This window comes from Rattus norvegicus, chromosome 5 (genome assembly GCF_021556685.1).
Source record: "Rattus norvegicus strain SHRSP/BbbUtx chromosome 5, alternate assembly SHRSP_T2T, whole genome shotgun sequence".
In the NCBI taxonomy this organism is placed as follows: domain Eukaryota; kingdom Metazoa; phylum Chordata; class Mammalia; order Rodentia; family Muridae; genus Rattus; species Rattus norvegicus.
Window position 1 is genome coordinate 78,755,868 of NC_141538.1, and position 23,841 is coordinate 78,779,708.

General features: G+C 41.2%; 1 protein-coding gene across 1 annotated transcript; it reads left to right on the forward strand.

Annotated features, from left to right (window-relative positions):
- Positions 1–2,170: 2,170 nt before the first annotated feature.
- Positions 2,171–8,214, forward strand: LOC148005813 (igE-binding protein-like). Its single transcript, XM_087551794.1, has 2 exons — positions 2,171–3,341; positions 7,874–8,214. Exons 1-2 carry the CDS (start codon positions 2,171–2,173, stop codon positions 8,212–8,214), a joined length of 1,512 nt encoding a protein of 503 aa, XP_087407920.1.
- Positions 8,215–23,841: the final 15,627 nt, after the last annotated feature.

Genomic DNA, 23,841 nt, shown 5'->3' on the forward strand with positions numbered 1-23,841 from the left:
TTGTTGAAGTAGGTCTGTCACTGTGGGTATGGGATTTAATACCCTTATCCTAGCTGCCTGGAAGTCAGTATTCTGCTAGCAGCCTTCAGATGAAGAAGAATAACTCTTAGCTCCCCCTGCACAATGTCTGCCTGGATGCTGCCATGTTCCTGCCTTGAGGATAATGGACTGCACCTCTGAATCTGTAAGCCAGCCCCAATTAAATGTTGTCCTTATAAGAGTGAGTCTCCTTGGTCATGGTGTGTGTTCACAGCAGTAAAACACTCTCTAAGACACATGCCATCATTAATCCTAGCACTGAGAATGGGGAGACAAGGGGGTCACTAGAACTTGCTGACCAGACAATCTAGCCAGTTACTAAACTCTACATTTAGTAAGAGACTTTCTTACTCAAAGAATGGAGGGGGAGGAAGAGGAGGAAGAAGAGGAGGAGGAGGAGGAGGAGGAGGAGGAGGAGGAGGAGGAGGAGAGGAAGAAAAAGTCATTATCATAAGTATTATAAATGACTAAGGAACAATGACTTTTAGAAATCTACACATACATGCATAAATATGTGCACATCTATACACACAATGCATAAGCACAGAATATCTCATACAGCCCTTCTTTAAAGTTTTTGAAGTTTTTACTCTGCAATCTCACAAGTTTGAAATTAAGGATTGAGTTTATTCCCAATTGACTGTTGGTTCCCACCCCCAACTGATACACCTTCAAAGCAACCTCTGACTAAGGGAAAACCATGGATGGGGGCAGAAAGATTTTAAGAACTAGAGGTCCGCTCTTGCTCTTTGCTCTCTTCTCTTCCCTGCTCTTCCCCTTTGTCCCTTCTCTCCCCATCCCCCTTCCCCCCCCACATGCCTATGGCCAGCCTTTACTTCTCCCCTCTTCAACTCTTCTTCTTTCATTAAACCTTTCCACGTGGAAAAAAAAAAAAAAAAGAACTAGAGGCCCAGACATCTGTCGATAGATAATGTCCCCAAGGCATGACAAGGAGGATGCATCTATGAAATCCTAACAATAGTATCAACACCCCACTCTCATCACTGGGCAGATTATGGAAACAGAAATTAAACAGAGATATAGAAAAACTAACAGAAGTTATAAACCAAATGGATTTAACAGATATTTATAAAAACATTCCATCCTAAAATAAAAGGATATACCTTCTCCTCAGCACCTCATGGAACCTTCTCCAAAATTGACCATATAATCGGTCACAAAACAGGCCTCAACAGATACAGGAAGATTGAAAGAATCCAATACATCCTATCAGATCACCACACTCTAAGACTGGTATTCAATAACAACAATAATAACAGAAAGCCCATGTACACATGGAAGTTGAACGATGCTCTACTCAAAGACAACTTGGTCAAGGAAGAAATAAAGAAAGAAATCAAAGACTTCTTAGAATTTAATGAAAATGAAGATACAACATTCCCAAACTTATGGGACACAATGAAAGCAGTACCAAGAGGAAAACTCATAGCTCTGAGTGCCTGCAAAAAGAAATAGGAGAGAGCATATGTCAACAGCTTGATAGCATACCTAAAAGCTCTAGAACAAAAAGAAATAAACAAATGCAAGAGGAGTAGAAGGCAGGTGTAGAGAGCGGCGCGGCGAAACAAAGATGGCGCCGACATCCAGCCTTGTCTGGATATAAACGACTTACTGCGCATGTGCAGGCTTGTCCCCTTGCTAGGGCTCCCTCTAGTGGTGAACAGCGGTACTGCACATGTGCGGTTTATGCACCAGGTGTTAGTTGACCGTTAATATGCTAATGAGGTGATTCATTCTCCGCCAATCCCTGGAGGACAAGTAGTGGGGTGATCCAAGCCCCACCAATCCCTGAGAGAGAATTAGCATACTGTTGTCTATATAAGCCGAGCGATTTTGCTGCTCGGGGTCCCTGTTCAGAAGAGCTGTAACACTAAGAAGAGCTGTAACACTGAGAAGAGCTGTAACACTAAGAAGAGCTGTAACACAGTAAAGGCTTGCTCGCAGAAGAATCCTGTTGCCGCGCGTCGTTCTTGCTGGCGGGACATTGGGCGCTCGACAAGTGGTGCCGAGACCCAGGAACCAACATCGCCGGTGCCGAGGGGACCCTTCAGTGTGCTGAAGAGGATTCAGAACTGCAAGAAGGTAAATTAAAAGGCAAGCTCCGAGAGGCATGCCCCTTTTTGGATTTAGTCTTGCCATGGAGGGATTGTTGCTCGTTTTTATAGTGACTGTTGTCTTCTTACTAGTTGTGTTAAAATGTGAGGACATAGTCAAGGCAGGACAGAACATTCAAGAGAGCATGTCAGAAACAGAGCAGAGTGAGAAATTAGGAGCGCGCAAAAAGAAAAAGGTTACTAAAACAAAAGTGAAAGAGATACAAAAGGCGGAAGAAATGCCGCTGGAGATAAAAATAGGTATACCCCGGAGGATGAAGTACAAGTCATCCGGAGAGGATACTTTGTATCCATTAAAAGAATCAGAAGCCTTAGAACTGACTGGTAGTGACTCTGAGCAAGAGTTGTCAGAGTCGGAGAAGGAGGAATTAGAGGAAGAGGCAGCCAGATATGAGGAAGAAAGATATGGGCCTAGGTGGAGAGCCACTGTGAAGAAACCGAAAGTTATTAATGCCTCGGTGGCCTCCACTCCCCCGCCTTATATGCAGGGGAAGTGTGAGTACTCTTTCTGTCCACCTGAAACACAGCGAGCACTTAGGCAAATGTTTCCTGTGTTTGAGGACGATGGCGTTCGTTCTCATCAGCCCCTAGAGCACAAGCAAGTTAAGGAACTGGCAGAGTCTGTTCGTGCCTATGAGGTTACTGCTAATTTTACCATGTCACAGGTAGAAAGACTAGCAAGCATTGCCATGACTCCAGCAGACTGGCAATCTGTGACAAAGGCCTGTCTCCTTAGCATGGGACAGTATATTGAGTGGAAGGCATTGTGGCACGATGCTTGCCAAGCACAAGCACGTGCAAATGCAGCAGCAGGACAACCTGCCTGGACATTTGACATGTTAACTGGACAAGGGCAATGGGCCAATAATCAAACTGCCTTCCCCTTGGAGGTATATGCCCAGATTGCTATTAGTGTTGTCAAGGCATGGAAAGCTCTAACTAACAGAGGAGAGGTGTCCGGGAACCTGACCAAGGTCATCCAAGGACCAAGTAAGCCTTTCTCAGATTTTGTGGCCTGCATGATGGAGGCTGCTGGTAGGATTTTTGGAGACCAAGACCAGGCCATGCCCTTAATAGAACAGTTAGTTTTTGAACAATGTACCAAAGAATGCCGCAATGCAATCCTCCCCTGGAAATCTAAGGGGCTGCAGGCTTGGCTGAAAGCCTGTAGGGAAATAGGAGGACCACTTACCAATACTGGTCTAGCCGCAGCTATATTACAAGGACAAAGGCGGCCTGGCCTCTCTAGCAGAGGCATCACGTGTTTCCAATGTGGAAAGCCCGGTCATATGAAAAGGGAGTGCAGGAATCAGAATCCTGGCTTTAATCCAAAGAAAGCCCCAGGAGTGTGTCCAAAGTGTAAGAAAGGGAAACATTGGGCCAATGAGTGCAGGTCAGTAAAGGACATAACGGGGAAACCCTTGGATATGTCAAAAAACGTCCAACGGGGCCCCCGTCCTCAGGGCCCTCAAATATATGGGGCAACCAGCTCCCCAGTAACCTGGGCTCATCAAACTTCCCCAGGAGAGCCACTCTGGGTTCCGCAGGATTAGACCTCCGTGCCACCTCCAGAATCGTCCTAACCCCTCAAATGGGGGTGCAGCCTATCCCCTCTGATTTTCATGGCCCTTTACCACCCAATACAGTTGGGCTGCTTTTAGGACGCTCCTCTACTACTCTTAAAGGGTTGGTGGTACATCCTGGGGTTATTGATCAAGATTATGAGGGCCAGTTGAAGATCATGTGCTCCTCCCCACGAGGTCTCTTCTCCATTTCCCCAGGTGACCAGATTGCACAATTGCTTGTTTTACCCAGTTATCACGCCCAGTTTAAATCGGGAAGTACAAAAAGAGGAAAGAAGGGTTTCGGCTCTACGGGCACTGATTCAGCATATCTTATGGTCGATTTACACGCTCGACCTACTCTGATCCTAACCATTGAAGGAAAGACATTTGAGGGAATTCTAGATACAGGGGCAGACAAAAGCATTATCTCTACTAAATGGTGGCCTACAAAATGGCCCATTACTCAATCTTCCCATTCATTACAAGGTTTAGGTTATGAAGCTAGTCCAACTATTAGCTCTAGGCCCTTAAAGTGGAAAGCCCCAGAAGGACAGGAGGGTAGTTTCGTCCCATATGTTCTTCCTTTACCTGTCAACTTATGGGGAAGAGATATTTTGGCTGAGTTAGGGCTTAAACTTATGAATGAGAATTCCCTACCAGCACAGAGAATGGTAAGGGATATGGGGTATGTCCCAGGAAAAGGCATTGGTAAGCATCACCAAGGAACTACAGAGCCAATTCAACCCACTGCAAAACCCGATCGTCACGATCTGGGTTTTTCTTAGGGGCCATTGAGGGGGCTATGCCCATACCGTGGATAACAGAAGAAGCTGTATGGGTTCCTCAATGGCCTCTCTCCTCTGAAAAGCTGGAGGCCGCTCACCAGTTAGTAAAGGAACAGTTGCAATTTGGACATTTGGAACCTTCAAGCTCACCCTGGAATACTCCAATATTTGTTATAAAAAAGAAGTCAGGAAAATGGAGACTATTGCATGATCTTAGAGCAATTAATACACAAATGAAATTGTATGGTCAGTCCAATGCGGTCTTCTGCTTCTTTCTGCCTTGCCAAAGCAATGGGAGGTTATTATAATAGATATTAAGGATTGCTTTTTCTCTATTCCTTTACATCCTAAGGATAAAGAGAGGTTTGCCTTTACTCTGCCTGCAATAAATCATGTGGAGCCTGATGAGCGCTATCAATGGAAAGTCTTGCCCCAGGGGATGGCAAACAGCCCCACTATATGTCAGTTATATGTACAACAGGCCCTGACTCCTGTCAGAGGGCAATATCCATCACTAACGATTCTTCATTACATGGATGATATACTCCTCTGTGGATCCAAACCTCAAGAGCTTGAGATAGCATATGCTGACTTAATTAAACATTTCCAACAGTTTGGGCTAACTATAGCTACTGAAAAGGTTCAGAGATCGCTGATGGGCAAGTTTTTAGGAGCCGTTGTACATCCAGAAGTTATTACTCCACAAAAAATTGAAATCAGGCGAGATCACCTACAAACCTTAAATGATTTTCAAAAACTTTTGGGAGATATTAATTGGCTACGGCCATTCCTGAAAATATCTACTGCTGAGTTAAAACCTTTGTTTGATATATTGGAAGGGGATCCGCAATTAACACCCCCGCGATCCCTGTCTATGGAGGCTGTAGAGGCCCTCCGAAAGGTGGAGAAGACTCTTTCTGAGGCTCAATTAGTAAGGATACAACCTGATGAACCTTTTGAGCTATGTGTTTTGCAAACTGCTAAATTACCCACTGCGGTGTTATGGCAGAATGGCCCCTTACTTTGGATTCACCCACAAGCCTCTCCGGCTAAAACCATAGAGTGGTACCCCTCAGCGGTGGCAAGATTGGCTATGAGAGGACTAAAAGTAGCTGTAACTCATTTTGGTAAACATCCAATAAAAATTGTTATACCCTATACTGCAGAACAGCTCCAAGTGCTGGCTGCTACAAATGATGACTGGGCAATACTTGTGTGCATCTTTTCAGGGGTGTTTGATAATCACTACCCCAGGCACCCCATTTTGACCTTTGCAAAATGTCATCCCCTTGTGTTTCCCCGGGTTACCAGCATGGAACCCCTTCAGGCAGGGGATATTGTTTATACGGATGGATCGAAAACTGGTTTGGGTACTTATGTGCATGACGGTAAAGTGGTAACTAAGCAATTTACCCCTAATTCCCCTCAATTAGTTGAGTGTCAGATTGTATTGGAAGTGCTCCGAGTGTTCCCTAGTCCATTAAATATTGTTTCAGATTCCTCCTATGTGGTTAATTCAGTTAAATCTTTAGAAGTTGCGGGAATGATTAGAACCACTAGTACAGTGGCTTCTATGTTTCTGGAGATCCAGCAGGAGTTACTATCTCGGCATTCCCCTTTTTTCATCACCCATTTAAGGGCTCATTCAGGGTTGCCTGGCCCAATGTCTCATGGGAATAACCTGGCCGATTTGGCTACTAGAGCCACTACGTTTGCTGTGCTGACTCCTGTGGAAGCTGCCACCCAGTTCCATTCCTTATTTCATGTTACTGCTGAGACCTTACGCAGACGTTTTCCTATTTCTAGAGCAGAGGCCAGAAAAATAGTGCTTCGCTGCGGTAATTGCAATGCGTTTATTACCACCCCACATGTGGGCATTAATCCCCGTGGCCTTCGACCCCTGCAGGTTTGGCAGATGGATGTTACCCATGTCCCCGCCTTTGGAAAATTAAAGTATGTGCATGTTTCCATCGATACATACTCCGGGGTCATAGTTGCTTCTCCCTTGTCTGGGGAAAAGGCCTCTCATGTCATTGCCCACTGTCTTGAGGCTTGGAGTGCTTGGGGTCTTCCTAGGCTGCTCAAGACTGACAATGGCCTGCTTATACTTCAGAAAAGTTTAAACATTTCTGCAATCAGATGGGTGTTGCACACCTGACAGGACTTCCTTATAATCCTCAAGGCCAAGGAATCATTGAACGTGCCCATCGCACATTAAAGGCTTATTTAAATAAACAAAAAGGGGGAATTGGTGAGGTGCCGCCAACCCCCAAGGTTGCCATCTCCACTGCACTTCTTACTTTAAATTTCTTAAATTTAGACGCCCATGACTATTCGGCGGCAGAACGCCATGGGCAGTGGCCTATCCCACCCAAGGATCAGGTGAAGTGGAAGGATGTACTCACTGGAGAATGGAAAGGCCCGGATCCTATTCTAATACGATCCAGGGGAGCGATTTGTGTTTTTCCGCAGAATCAAGAAAATCCAATTTGGGTACCTGAGCGTTTGACTCGAAAATTGACTTCTGCTCTTCCTGAAGATGAGACTACGAACCCTACTATTACTACTGGGAATGGTAATACAGGTTAATTCGCTCACCCTGTGGGCTATTGCCAGATCCTGGCCAGTACCCATGCCAGTTCATAGCAATTCTACTGTTTTGAGAATAAGACTGACAAGCATAATCTCTGGCCTTGGTTTCAATGGGTGCTGTCCAATGAGCAAGGGTTATATACATCCCTGACCCCCTTTGCTAGGTTGATGGGAGAGAACTTCGTGCTGTATAATGTTTCAGCTACCAGAAAAAGGTGATACCAGGTTGATTAATATTCAATATAATAACCTCTTGGTAAATAATACTGCCACTAGTACTTCAGTATGTGCTAGATCACCTTTTTTCTGATAAGCACTAATGTAAGCAGTGGTGCTTTAAATTGTAATAGCTCTGATGTAGTCTGCTATTTAGCTGAATGCTGGGATGGCACCAATGACACCGCAGTGATGGTTAAGATTCCCTCCTTTGTGCCAATCCCAGTGGAGGCAAACCAAGACAGCTTTCCTATTCTTAATTTGTTGAGAGCCAAAAGAGATTTTGGAATTATGGCAGCCATAATTTCAGCCATTGTGCTGTCTGCTGCCGCAGCTACCACAGCTGCAATCGCTATGACCAATCAAATACAGATGGCTGAGACTGTCAATCAGAACTGCAGTGGCGTTAGAGATACAAGAAGAATTTAATACCCATTTGGCATCTGGCCTTTTATTAGCCAATCAAAGGATAGATTTAGTTCAAGAACAATTGAAGCACTGTATCATATGACACAGCTGTCTTGTGTTTCCTCCCTTCAAGGTTTATGCATTATTCTTTTGCGAGCTAACTTTTCTCAGAATTTTCAACAGAACAAAGAAATCTCGAATTATCTGAAAGGAAACTGGTCCATGAAAGCAGAGCAACTATCAAGACAATTGCTGATGCAGATTGCTGTCCTCAACAGCACTAGGCTGGACCCCATCACAGTTGAAGACTTTACCTCATGGATTACCAATGCTTTCTCCCTTGTTAAGGAGTGGGCGGGCATGTTTGTCCTGGGGAGTTATTGTCCTCCTGGGATGCGGAGTAGGTCTCTGGCTTATTGGATGTTTAAAAAAGAGAACATGCCAGACACAAAGTGGTTGTTTACCAGGCTATGACCATCATTAAAAAGGGTACTTCTCCCAACATATGGCTGGCCTCTTTGAAAGATCAAGAGTTCACCCTAGATCATTTTTGTCACAGTCATGTGGAGTCATTGTATCCAGGGACGGGCAACTTTCCTCGAACTCGGACCAACCTAAGACACGGGGCCCGGTGGCGATAGGGTAACTCTATGACGGGTAAGGCCGAGTTTGGATGAGAACGACCTAAGACAGGAGCAATGACAAGATTGACGTGACACCCAGATCTAGACCAGTCATTTTATTAAACAAAAAAGGGGGAGATGTAGAGAGCGGCGCGGCGAAACAAAGATGGCGCCGACATCCAGCCTTGTCTGGATATAAACGACTTACTGCGCATGTGCAGGCTTGTCCCCTTGCTAGGGCTCCCTCTAGTGGTGAACAGCGGTACTGCACATGTGCGGTTTATGCACCAGGTGTTAGTTGACCGTTAATATGCTAATGAGGTGATTCATTCTCCGCCAATCCCTGGAGGACAAGTAGTGGGGTGATCCAAGCCCCACCAATCCCTGAGAGATAATTAGCATACTGTTGTCTATATAAGCCGAGCGATTTTGCTGCTCGGGGTCCCTGTTCAGAAGAGCTGTAACACTAAGAAGAGCTGTAACACTGAGAAGAGCTGTAACACTAAGAAGAGCTGTAACACAGTAAAGGCTTGCTCGCAGAAGAATCCTGTTGCCGTGCTTCGTTCTTGCTGGCGGGACATTGGGCGCGCGACAGGCAGGAAATAATCAAACTCAGAGCTGAAATCAACAAAGTAGAAACAAAAAAGACTCTACAAAGAATCAACAAAACCAGGAGCTGGTTCTTTGAGAAAATCAACAAGATAGACAAACCTTTAGCCAGACTAACTGGAGGTCACAGAGAGTGTATCCAAATTAACAAAATCAGAAATGAAAAGCGAGACATAACAACCAAATCTTAGGAAATTAAAAAACTTATCAGATCTTACTACAAAAGCCTATATTCAACAAAACTGGAAAATGTGGGGGAAATGGATAATTTTCTAGACAGATACCAGGTACCAAAGTTAAATCAGGAACAGATAAACCATCTAAACAACCCCATAACTCCTAAGGAAATAGAAGCAGTTATTAAAAGTCTCCCAACCAAAAAGAGACCAAGACCAGACGGGTTCAGTGCAGAATTCTATCAGACCTTCATAGAGGACCTCATACCAATACTGTCCAAACTATTCCACAAAATAGAAATAGACAGAGCACTACCAAATTCCTCCTATGAAGCCACAATTACTCAAATAGCTAAACCACACAAAGACCCAACAAAGAAAGAGAACTTCAGACCAATTTCCCTTATGAATATTGACACAAAAATACTCAATAAGATTCTTGCAAACAGAATCCAAGAACACATCAAAACAATCATCCATCATAATCAAATAAGCTTCATCCCAGGGATGCAGGGATGGGTCAATATATGGAAATCCATCAATGTAATCCATTATATAAACAACTAAAAGATAAAAACTACATGATCACTTCATGAGACACTGAGAAAGCATTTGACAAAATTCAACACCCCTTCATGATACAAGTCCTGGAAGGATCAGGAATTCAAGGCCCATACCTAAACATAGTAAAAGCAATACACAGCAAACCAGTAGCTAACATCAAAGTAAATGGAGAGAAACTTGAAGCAATCCCACTAAAGTCAGGGACTAGACAAGGCTGCCCACTCTCTCCCTACTTATTCAATATAGTTCTCAAAGTCCTAGCCAGAGCAATTAGACAGCAAAAGGAGGTCAAAGGGATACAAATTGGAAGGGAAGAAATAAAAATATCACTATTTGCAGATGATATGATAGTATATTTAAGTGATCCCAAACGTTCCACCAGAGAACTACTAAAGCTGATAGACAACTTCAGCAAAGTGGCTGGGTATAAAATTAACTCAAATAAATCAGTAAACTTCCTCTACTCAAAGGATAAATAGGCTAAGAAAGAAATCAAGGAAATGACACCCTTCACAATAGTCCTAAATAACATAATATATCTTGGTGTGACTTTAACCACGGAAGTGAAAGATCTGTATGACAAGAACTTCAAATCTCTGAAGAAATAAATTGAGGAAGATCTCAGAAGATGGAAAGATCTCCCATGCTCATGGATTGGCAGGATTAATATAGTAAAGATGGCCATTTTGCCAAAAGAAATCTACAGATTCAATGCAACCATCAAAATTCCTACTCACTTCTTCATAGAGATAGAAAGAGCAATTTGCATATTCATTTGGAATAACAAAAAAACCCAGGGTATTGAAAACTATACTCAACAATAAAAGAACTTCTGGGGGAATCACTATCCATGACTTCAAGCAGTATTACAGAGCAATAGTCATAAAAACTGTATGGTATTGGCACAGAGACAGGCAGGTAGATCAGTGGAACAGAATTGAAGGCCCAGAAATGAACCCACACATCTATAATCACTTGATCTTTGACAAAGGAGCTAAAACCATCCAATGGAAGAAAGACAGCATTTTCAACAAATGATGCTGGTTCAACTGGAGGTCAGCATGTAGAAAATGCAAATCGATCCATTCTTATCGCCCTGTCCAAAGCTTAAGTCCAAGACCCTCACAATAGTCCCAAATAAACCCCAAGTTAAGATCAAGGACCTCCACATCAAACCAGATACACTCAAACTAATAGAAGAAAAAGTGGCAAAGAGTCTCAAACACATGGACACTGGGGAAAATTTCCTGAACAAAACACCAATGGCTCATGCTCTAAGATCAAGAATCGACAAATTGGACCTCATAAAACTGCAAAGCTTTTGTAAAATAAAGGACACTGTAATTAGGGCAAAACGGCCACCAACAGATTGGGAAAAGATCTTTACCAACCCTACATCTGATAGAGGGCTAATATCCAAAATATACAAAGAACTCAAGAAGTTTGACTCCAGAGAGCCAAATAACCCTATTAAAAAATGGGGTACAGAGCTAAATAAAACATTCTCAGCTGAGGATTATTGAATGGCCAAAAAGTACTTCATGAAATTCATAGGCAAATGGAAGGAGCTGGAAAATATCATCCTGAGTGAGGTTACTCAATCACAAAAAAACACATTTGGTATGCATTCATTGATAAGTGGATATTAGCCAAAAAGCTGGAATCACTCAAGACACAATCCACAGACCACAGGAAGCTCACCAAGAAGGATGACCAAAATGTGGATGCCTTCATAAAAGGGGGAAAAATATCCATAGGAGGGGATATGGAAGAAAAGTTTAGAGCAGCAACTCAAGCCTGACCCACATGTGGCCCATATGTATGTATGTATGTATGTATATATATATATATATATATATATATATATATATATATATATACACACACACACACACACACACACACACACACACACAGCCACCAAAACCAGATAAGATTGATGAAGCTAGAAAATGCATGCTGAAAGGGACCGGATATAGTATCTCCTGAGAGACACATCCAGAGCATGTACAATACAGAGGTCAATGCTAGCAGCAAACCACAGAACTGAGAACAGGACCCCCTTGGGGGAAATTAGAGGAAGTATTGAAAGAGTTGAAGGAGCTTGCAACCCCATAAAAACAACAATGCCAACCAACCAGAGCTTCTAGGGACTAAACCACTACCCAAGGACTATACATGGACTGACTCAGGACTCCAACTGCATAGGTAGCAGAGGATAGCCTTGTTGGGCACCAGTGGAAGGGGAAGCCCTTGGTCCTGCCAAGGTTGGACACCCAGTGCAGGGGAATATGGGGGGGTATTAAGGGGGATTTATAGGGGGAATACCCGTATGGGGGAGGGGGAAGGGAGGGATTGGGGGTTTATGGACAGGAAACTGGGAAGGGGAATAACGTTTGGAATATAAGTAAAGAAATATATTAATAAAAAAATAAAAAGAAATGCTAACAATACGGTTGCTTGAACAGAGCTGAGATGAAGAGCACATCAGGTGCAGTGTCAGTGTGAACAGAGGAAGTTCCACGTCGTCCCCTCCTGATGGGAGAGCTGCAGGCAGTCAGTGACTGCTGAGAGATGAGTAAGATTTTCCCAGGGACAAGCTCACACATCGCTTGTCCAATGTCAAATGATCAGCCATGAACACATGCACACAAGAGCAACACTAAATGGACTCAGTGGGTCATGTATGCACAAGTGTATAGATATAATGTATAGATTATATATATGCATATATATATATACATACACATAGCAATAATAATCCAAGAAGAAACTATCCATGAATCTGGAAGTGGTAAACAAGAGAGGAATTTCAGAAGAACAGAGAGGTGGAATTCATGTAGATAGAGTGTTCATGTACAAAGTTCTCAAAAAAATTGAATTAAAAAAACCCATATTGGGAAAAATTATTACCAATTATTTATCCTTTTGGATGATATATTAAATGAATTCTTCCAGCTATTAGGAATTTTATCTACAACATCAAGTCAGCTACGCAGAGAAATAACTTTACTTCTTCCTTTCCAGTTTGGAAACCCATACTACCAAGTATGAGTCAAAAAGAAACAGGAAATATGTGTGGATCTAGAACCAGTAAAGATATTGAATTAGACATCAAAATGCTCCAAGAAGGAAAATCCCAAAGCCAGAGGCTCCACCAATGAATTCTACAATATATTTTAAAACTACAACTAACCCTCTTCAATTCTTCTAAAAAACAAAAAAGGAGCCAACACTTCAGGTTTTGTAAAGTCTCATTACCCTGACACCAAAGCCAGATAAAGAAATCACGAGAAAACCAAAAGTACTCCGGTACCTGTTCTATTGAGCAAAACCAAGGAGTTGTTATAAACCCTGTAAAATGGTAAAAGCAAATCCCAAACGTGACAAGGAAAAACAAAAGGTTTTTCTTCTTGTTACTGAAATACAAAGAAAACCACAAAACCAATCAGTGGCTGAGCCTGTGAGAGGAGCGCATCCAGAAACACAACATTAGAAGTAGCCTAGTGCTAGGTATGTGATCTTCCATTCTTGTTCTCACACACTTAGCAGTCATGTATGTGTACTTATTTGTAAAATAGAAAAAGTGATTGTTTTTATTTTCATTTCCAAACCTCTACAGTATGGCCTGTAGAGTTGTAATTTATTGGGAAAGAGAACATTCTAATGACTTCGGGGTGAGCTAAAGAGATGGCTCAGTAGTTAAGAATGTTGATTCTTCTGTGCTTGGGAAACCCTGAGGAAGAAGGGCAGGAGGAATTGTGGGAGGTAGAGGGGGTTGACTACACTAAGAGAGCATGGGCTTGTGCCCTACACAACAACTACGCAGAGATCTCACATGATCTCACAGCAGCTGTGTACTTGCACAAGATCAAGCCAGGTAAATTACTGGCATATATGGAGTAAATGGTCACCAAACTCCGCTCCCTACTAAGGAGCTGTTGACAGCAAATAGGTGCTGCAGAGGGATGATCTCTTTTCTTATTATTGAGTATAGAATCACTGGTGGGGTTCCTATACTCCAGTAGATGGACCCACATTCTTTGCGTATAACCACTAACTAACTGGGTTAGTGTTATCAAAAAAAAAAAAAAAGAAAGAAAGAAAGAAAAGAAAGAAAGAAAGAAAGAAAGAAAGAAAGAAAGAAAGAAAGAAAGAGAAAGAAAGAAAGAAAAAAGCATGAAGGTTAGAGAGGTGGAAGAAGTAGGAAAGTGGTTGGAGGGGAAAATAGGTATGTGTGATTTGTACACATGTACAATATCTCAAAAACAAAGAAAAAATTCCATGTTAAGGGGACGGGTTAAGAGCATTTGCTATTCTTACAGTGTACCAGAGTTTGGTTCTCAGCACCCACATTGGATAGCTTATAATCATCTGCAACTCTAGTTCCAGGGGATCTGATCCCTCTTTTGACCTCTGTAGGTTTCCGCACACATGTACACACACACACACACACACACTCACACACACACACACACACATCTTTAAAATTCCATGCTAAAAATGGATAACAGTTTTATTTTTAAAGGTCTAAATGGGCATCCTCATTATCACCAATCAACCACCAATAGACAAAACAAGACGTTTATTAGAGGGATGGCCTGGCACCTACTAAAGAGCTCTCAGGGGGTTGTTACATGTATATTGTTATTTCACAAGTCCATGGAATACTTAGCTCTTCAGAAAGGCACCCTGAAGTCTCCTCTGTGGAGACACTGTGCTTACTTCTGGGTACCTAGTGATAAGTAAAGCCCATACAGTGAACCTGCAGGGTAGTAAGGAAGATATCAGCAGGGAAGCAAAATTGAAAACCACTGCTCCATTGCAACTTGTGATAAGTTCTCCTTATGTGTGTTTGTATGTACAAAAACATTTATGTATGGGAGAACGCACACAAGTACGGAAGTCAGAAGACAACTTCAGATATTGTCCCTACGGGTCCCAAGAGAGACAATGTCTCTTCCTGGCTTGGAACTCATCAAGTAGACTAAGCTCAATGGTCAGCAAGCCCCCAGAGACCAAGTTGCTTCGGTTTCCCCAGTTCTGAGATTATAAAGATATCACAGCCCTGCTCAGGCTCTTTTTTACATGAGTGCTGGGCACTTAATTCATGGCAAGCACTGTGCCAACTGAGCCTTCTCAGCACTCATCGGTGTCCATAAAACAAGAACCAGGAGGAAGGATGCGCTGGTGACTGAAGTTAAGGATGTAAAGAGCAAGCAATCAAATTATGGAAATCTTTGCATGTCATCATAAGGACTTCCAGGAAGAAGCCAGTGAAAGCTACTAAAGATTTGAGTAGAGAAGTGACATGATCAGAATTTTTTTTCTTTTTCTTTTTTAATTTGATATATTTCTTTACATTTCAAATGTTACTCCCTTTCCTGGTTTCCTGTCCATAAGCACCCTAACCCCTCCACCTCCCTCATAAGGGTGTCCCCCCTTATTACCACCCCCCCCAATTCCCCTGTACTGGAGGTTCAACCTTGGCAGGACCAAGGGCTTCCCCTTCCACTGGTGCCCAACAAGGCTATTCTCTGCTACGTATGCAGTTGGAGCCCTGGGTCAATCCATGTATAGTCTTTCGGTAGTGGTTTAGTCCCTGGAAACTCTGGTTGGTTGGCATTGTCCTTCTTATGGGGTTGCAAGCCCCTTCAGCTCTTTAAATCCTTCCTCTAATTCCCCCAAAGGGGATCCTGTTCTCAGTTCAGTGGTTTGCTGCTAGTGATCACCTCTGTATTTGACATGCTTTGGATGCCTCTTAGGAGAGATCAATATCCGGTTCCTGTCAACATGCACTTCTTAGCTTCATCAATCTTATCAACTTTTGGTGGATATATATATATGCCACATGTAGAGCAGGCTCTGAATGGCCGTTCCTTCAGTCACTGTTTTAAACTTTGCCTCGATATCCTCTCCTATGGGTATTTTTGTTCCCTCTTTTAAAAAAGAGTGAAGCATCCACATTTTGGTCATCCTTCTTCTTGAGCTTCAATGTGGTCTGTGGATTGCATCTTGGGTAATTTGAGCTTTTGGGCTAATATCCATTTATCAATGACTGCATGCCATGTGTGGTTTTTTGGTTTTTTTGTTTGTTTGTTTTTTGTTTTTTTGTTTGTTTGTTTATTTGTTTGTTTTTTGTGATTGGTTACCTCACTCAGGATGATATTTTCTAGTTCCATCCATTTGCCTAAGAATTTAATGAAGTCATTGTTTTTGATAGCTGGGTAGTACTCCATTGTGTAGATGTACCATATTTTCTAAATCCATTCCTCTGTTGAAGGGCATCTGGGTTCTTTCCAACTTCTGGCTATTATAAATAAGGCTGCTATGAACATAGTGGAGCATGTGTCTTTGTTGTATGTTGGAGCATCTTTTGGGTATATGCCCAGGAGAGGAATAGCTGGGTCCTCAGGCAGTGGAATGTCCAATTTTCTGAGGAAACTCCAGACTGATTTCCAGAATGGTTGTACCAGTCTGCAATCCCACCAACAATGGAAGAGTTTTCCTCTTTCTCCACATCCTCACCAGCATATGCTGTCACCTGAGTTTTTGATCTTAACCATTCTGACTGGTGTGAGGTGGAATCTCAGGTTGTTTTGATTTGCATTTCCCTGATGACTAAGGATGTTGAACATTTCTTTAGGTGCTTCTCAGCCATTCGATATTCTTTAGCTGAGAATTCTTTGTTTAGCTCTGTACCCCATTTTTAATAGGGTTATTTGGCTCTCTGGAGTCTAACTTCTTGAGTTCTTTGTATATTTTGGATATTAGCCCTGTTTCAGATGTAGGATTGGTAAAGATCTTTTCCCAACCTGTTGGTGGCCATTTTGTTCTAATGACAGTGTCCTTTACCTTACAGAAGTTTTGCAGTTTTATGAAGTCCCACTTATTGATTCTTGATCTTAGAGAATAAACTACTGGTGTTTTGTTCAGGAAATTTTCTCCAGTGCCCATGTGTTCGAGATGCTTCCCCACTTTTTCTTCTATTAGTTTGAGTGTATCCGGTTTTATGTGGAGATCCTTGATCCACTTGGACTTAAGCATTGTACAGGGTGATAAGAATGGATCGATCTGCATTCTTCTACATGCTGACCACCAGTTGAACCAGCACCATTTGTTGAACATGCTATCTTTTTTCCATTGGATGGTTTTAGTTCCTTCGTCAAAGATCAAATGACCATAGGTGTGTGGGTTCATTTCTGGGTCTTCAGTTCTGTTCCACTGATCTATCTGCCTGTCTCTGTACCAATACCATACAGCTTTTATGACTATTGCTCTGTAATACTGCTTGCTTGAGGTCAGGGATGGTGATTCCCCCAGAAGTCCTTTTATTGTTGAGTATAGTTTTCGATATCCTGGATTTTTTTTGTTATTCCAAATGAATTTGCAAATTGTTCTTTCTATCTCTATGAAGAATTGAGTTGGAATTTTGATGGGGATTGCATTGAATCTGTCCATTGCTTTTGGCAAGATGGCCATTTTTACTATATTAATCCTGACAATGCATGAGCATGGGAGGTCTTTCCATCTTCTGAGATCTTCAATTTCTTACTTCAGAGATTTGAAGTTCTTGTCATACAGATCTTTCACTTGCTTTGTTAAAGTCACACCAAGATATTTTATATTATTTTGGCCTATTGTGAAGGATGTAATTTCCCTAATTTCTTTCTCAGTCTATTTATCCTCTGAGGAGAGGAAGGCTACTGATTTGTTTGAGTTAATTTTATATCCCGACACTTTGCTGAAGTTGTTTATCAAGTTTAGTAGTTCTCTGGTGGAACTTTTGGGGTCACTTAAGTATACAATCATATGATCTGCAAATAGTCATATTTTGACTTCTTCCTTTCCAATTTGTATCCCTGTAACTTCCTTTCATTATTTGATTGCTCTAGCTAGGACTTTGAATACTATGTTGAATAAGCAGGTGTGGAAGACAGAGATGCAGCTCCCAGGCAGGGTCAAGCAAGGACAGGTACCAGTAGGAGCTGAAATACCAACCTTTAGAAGAAAATGTTTTTCTCACTTGCCTTAAACTATGTTCTGCTGTGTCCTGTTTCTGTGGAAGTGGTTCTCATGCTGTCTTGGTTATGGTAAGTATATTTTGATAATAAAAAGAGGGGTGATTTGTTGTGTGAATATTTTGAGAAGAAACCTTTGTTTAATCTTATTTCTTTGTTTACTCTTGCCTCAGTTGTCCCTGGTTTTGTGGGAATAATGATCTTATGTTATCTGGCCAAATTGGAAATTGAAGTAGTGGATATTCATATCTATACAAGGATTAATAATAATAATAATAATTAATAATAATAATAATAATGCTTGCAGCTGTGTGCAGTTGCTTCTGCCTTTGCTCTGCATCCCCTGTGTCCCGGTTGTGTGCGACCGTACCCAGGGCCCTCAACACACTAGACATTGACAAGTAGGGAGAGAGTGGGCAGCCTTGTCTAGTCCCTGACTTTAGTGGGATTGCTTCAAGTTTCTCTCCGTTTACTTTGATGTTAGCTACTGGTTTGCTGTATATGGCTTTTACTATGTTTAGGTGTGGGCCTTGAATTCCTGATCCTTCCAGGACTTGTATCATGAAGGAGTGTTGAATTTTGTCAAATGCTCTCTCAACATCTAATGAAATGATCATGCAGTTTTTATCTTTTAGTTGGTTTATATAATGGATTACATTGATGGATTTCCATATATTGACCCATCCCTGCATCCCTGGGATGAAGCTTATTTGATTATGATGGATGATTGTTTTGATGTGTTCTTGGTTTCGGTTTGCAAGAATTTTACTGAGTATTTTTGTGTCAATATTCATAAGGGAAATTGGTCTGAAGTTCTCTTTCTTTGTTGGGTCTTTGTGTGGTTTAGCTATTTGAGTAATTGTGGCTTCATAGAAGAAATTTGTTAGTGCTCTGTCTGTTTCTATTTTGTGGGGTAGATTGGATAGTATTGGTATGAGGTCTTCTATGAAGGTCTGATAGAATTCTGCACTGAACCCATCTGGTCCTGGGCTCTTTTTGGTTGGGAGATTTTAATAACTGCTTCTATTTCTTTAGGCGTTATGGGGTTATTTAGATGGTTTATCTATTCCTGATTTAACTTTGGTACCTGGTATCTGTCTAGAAAATTATCCATTTCCCCCACATTTTCCAGTTTTGTTGAATATGGGCTTTTGTAGTAAGATCTGATAAGTTTTCTAATTTCCTCAGATTTGGTTGTTATGTCTCGCTTTTCATTTCTGATTTGGTTAATTTGGATACACTCTACATGCCCTCTAGTTAGTCCAGCTAAAGATTTGTCTATCTTGTTGATTTTCTCAAAGAACCAGCTCCTGGTTTTGTTGATTCTTTGTATAGTTCTTTTTGTTTCTACTTGGTTGATCTCAGCTCTAAGTTTGAATATTTACTACCTTTTACTCCTCTTGGGTGTATTTGTTTCTTTTTGTTCCAGAGCTTTTATGTGTACTGTCAAGGTGATGATGTATATGCTCTTTCCTGTTTCTTTTTGCAGGCACTCAGAGCTATGAGTTTTCCTCTTAGCACAGCTTTCATTGTGTCCCATAAGGTTGAGTATGTTGTATCTTCATTTTCACTAAATTCTAAGAAGTATTTCATTTCTTTCTTTATTTCTTCCTTGACCAAGCTGTCACTGAGTAGATAGTTGTTCAACTTCCATGTATATGTAGACTTTCTGTTGTTTTTGCTGCTATTGATGACCAGCCTTAGTCTGTGGTGAACTGATAGCACGCATGGGATTATTTCAATCTTCTTGTACCTGTTGAGGCCTGTTTTGTGACCAAGTATATGGTCAATTTTGGAGAAGGTACCATGAGGCGCTGAGAAGAAGGTACATTCTTTAGTTTTAGGATGGAATGTTCTATAGATATCTCTTAATTCCATTTGGTTCATAACGTCTGTTAGTTTCACTGTGTCTCTGTTTAGCTTCTGTGTCCATGATCTGTCTGTGGCTGAGAGTGGGGTGTTGAAATTTCTCACTATTATTGTGTGTGGTGCAATGTACACCTTGAGCTTTAGTAAAGTTTCTTTTATGAATGTAGGTGCCCTTGCATTTGGGGCATAGATGTTCAGAATTGAGAGCTCATCTTGATATATTTTTCCTTTGATGAGTATGAAGTGTCCTTCCTTATCTTTTTTGATGACTTTTGGTTGAAAGTCTATTTTGTTGGATAGTAGAATGGTTACTCCAGCTTCTTTCTTGGGACCATTTGCATGGAAAATTTTTTACGAGCCTTTTACTCTGACGTTGTGTCTATCTTTGTTACTGAAGTGTGTTTCCTGTATGCATCAAAATACCGGGTCCTGTTAACATATCCAGACAATTAGTCTATGTCCTTTTATTGAGGAATTGACTCCACTGATGTTGAGAGATATTAGGGACCAATGATTGTTGTTTCCTATTATTTTTTTTGTTAGAGGTGGAATTACATGTGTCTGGCTATCTTCTTTTGGGTTTGTTGAAAGATTACTTTCTTGCTTTTTCTAGGGTGCAGTTTCTCTCCTTGTGTTGAAGTTTTCCATCTATTATCCTTTGTAAAGCTGGATTGTGTAAATTTGGTTTTGTCATGGAATATCTTGGTTTCTCCATATATGATAATTGAGATAGAAATAATCCCATGCATGCTCAGACCATCACGGCCTAAAGCTGGTCTTCAATAACAATAAGGGAAAAACGCCCACATATACGTGGAAGTTGAACAATACTCAACGATAACCTGGTCAAGGAAGAAATAAAGAAAGAAATTAAAGATTTTTTAGAATTTAATGAAAATGAAGGTACAACATACTCAAACTTATGGGACACAATGAAAGCTGTGCTAAGAGCAAAACTCATAGCTCTGAGTGCCTGCAGAAAGAAACAGGAAAGAGCATATGTCTCCAGCTTGACAACACACCTAAAAGCTCTAGAACAAAAAGAAGCAAATACACCCAGGAGGAGTAGAAGGCAGGAAATAATCAAACTCAGAGCTGAAATCAACAAAGTAGAAACAAAAAGGACCATAGAAAGAATCAACAGAACCAAAAGTTGGTTCTTTGAGAAAATCAACAAGATAGATAAACCCTTGGCCAGACTAACGAGAGGACACAGAGAGTGTGTCCAAATTAACAAAATCAGAAATGAAAAGGGAGACATAACTACAGATTCAGAGGAAATTCAAAAAATCATCAGATCTTACTATACAAGCCTATATTTAACAAAACTTGAAAATCTGCAGGAAATGGACAATTTCCTAGACAGATACCAGGTACCGAAGTTAAATCAGGAACAGATAAACCAGTTAAACAACCCCATAACTCCTAAGGAAGTAGAAGCAGTCATTGAAGGTCTCCCAACCAAAAAGAGCCCAGGTCCACACGGGTTTAGTGCAGAATTCTATCAGACCTTCATAGAAGACCTCATACCAATATTATCCAAATATTCCACAAAATTGAAAAGATGGAGCACTATCGAATTCCTTCTATGAAGCCACAATTACTCTTATACCTAAACCACACAAAGACCCAACAAAGAAAGAGAACTTCAGACCAATTTCCCTTATGAATATTGACACAAAAATACTCAATAAAATTCTGGCAAACCGAATCCAAGAGCACATCAAAACAATCATCCACCATGATCAAGTAGGCTTCATCCCAGGCATGCAGGGATGGTTTAATATACAGAAAACCATCAACGTGATCCATTATATAATCAAACTGAAAGAACAAAACCACATGATCATTTCATTAGATGCTGAGAAAGCATTTGACAAAATTCAACACCCCTTCATGATAAAAGTCCTGGAAAGAATAGGAATTCAAGGCCCATACCTAAACATAGTAAAAGCCATATACAGCAAACCAGTTGCTAACATTAAACTAAATGGAGAGAAACTTGAAGCAATCCCACTAAAATCAGGGACTGGACAAGGCTGCCCACTCTCTCCCTACTTATTCAATATAGTTCTTGAAGTTCTAGCCAGAGCAATCAGAAAACAAAAGGAGGTCAAGGGGATACAGATCGGAAAAGAAGAAGTCAAAATATCACTATTTGCAGATGATATGATAGTATATTTAAGTGATCCCAAAAGTTCCACCGGAGAACTACTAAAGCTGATAAACAACTTCAGCAAAGTGGCTGGGTATAAAATTAACTCAAATAAATCAGTAGCCTTCCTCTACACAAAAGAGAAACAAGCCAAGAAAGAAATTAGGGAAACGACACCCTTCATAATAGACCCAAATAATATAAAGTACCTCGGTGTGACTTTAACCAAGCAAGTAATAGATTTGTACAATAAGAACTTCAAGACTCTGAAGAAAGAAATTGAAGAAGACCTCAGAAGATGGAAAGATCTCCCATGCTCATGGATTGGCAGGATTAATATAGTAAAAATGGCCATTTTACCAAAAGCGATCTACAGATTCAATGCAATCCCCATCAAAATACCAATCCAATTCTTCAAAGAGTTAGACAGAACAATTTGCAAATTCATCTGGAATAACAAAAAACCCAGGATAGCTAAAACTAACTTCAACAATAAAAGGACTTCAGGGGGAATCACTATCCCTGAACTCAAGCAGTATTACAGAGCAATAGTGATAAAAAAAACTGCATGGTATTGGTACAGAGACAGACAGATAGACCAATGGAACAGAATTGAAGACCCAGAATTGAACCCACACACCTATGGGCACTTGATTTTTGACAAAGGAGCCAAAACCATCCAATGGAAAAAAGATAGCATTTTCAGCAAATGGTGTTGGTTCAACTGGAGGTCAACATGTAGAAGAATGCAGATCGATCCATGCTTATCACCCTGTACAAAGCTTAAGTCCAAGTGGATCAAGGACCTCCACATCAAACCAGATACACTCAAACTAATAGAAGAAAAACTAGGGCAGCATCTTGAACACATGGGCACTGGAAAAAATTTCCTGAACAAAACACCAATGGCTTATGCTCTAAGATCAAGAATCGACAAATGGGATCTCATAAAACTGTAAAGCTTCTGTAAGGCAAAGGACACTGGTTAGGACAAAACAGCAACCAACGGATTGGGAAAAGATCTTTACCAATCCTACAACAGATAGAGGCCTTATATCCAAAATATATGAAGAACTCAAGAAGTTAGACCGTAGGGAAACAAATAACCCTATTAAAAAATGGGGTTCCGGGCTGGAGAGATGGCTCAGCCGTTAAAGGCTAGGCTCACAACCAAAAATATAAAAAATGGGGTTCCAAGCTAAACAAAGAATTCACAGCTGAGGAATGCCGAATGGCTGAGAAACACCTAAAGAAATGTTCAATATCTTTAGTCATAAGGGAAATGCAAATCAAAACAACCCCGAGATTTCACCTCACACCAGTGAGAATGGCTAAGATCAAAAACTCAGGTGACAGCAAATGCTGGCAAGGATGTGGAGAAAGAGGAACACTCCTCCATTGTTGGTGGGATTGCAGACTGGTACAACCATTCTGGAAATCAGTCTGGAGGTTCCTCAGAAAATTGGACATTGAACTGCCTGAGGACCCAGCTATACCTCTCTTGGGCATATACCCAAAGATGCCCCAACATATAAAAAAGACACGTGCTCCACTATGTTCATAGCAGCCTTATTTATAGTAGCCAGAAGCTGGAAAGAACCCAGATGCCCTTCAACAGAGGAATGGATACAGAAAATATGGTACATCTACACAGTGGAATATTACTCAGCTATCAAAATAATGACTTTATGAAATTCGTAGGCAAATGGTTGGAACTGGAAAATATCATCCTGAGTAAGGTAACCCAATCACAGAAAAGCACACATGGTATGCATTCATTGATAAGTGGCTATTAGCCCAAATGCTTGAATTACCCTAGATACGTAGAACACATGAAACTCAAGACGGATGATCAAAATGTGAATGCTTCACTCCTTCTCTAAAAGGGGAACAAGAATACCCTTGGCAGGGAATAGAGAGGCAAAGATTAAAACAGACACAGAAGGAACACCCATTCAGAGCCTGCCCCATATGTAGCCCATACATATACAGCCACCCAATTAGACAAGATGGATGAAGCAAAGAAGTGCAGGCAGACAGGAACCGGATGTAGATCTCTCCTGAGAGACACAGCCAGAATACAG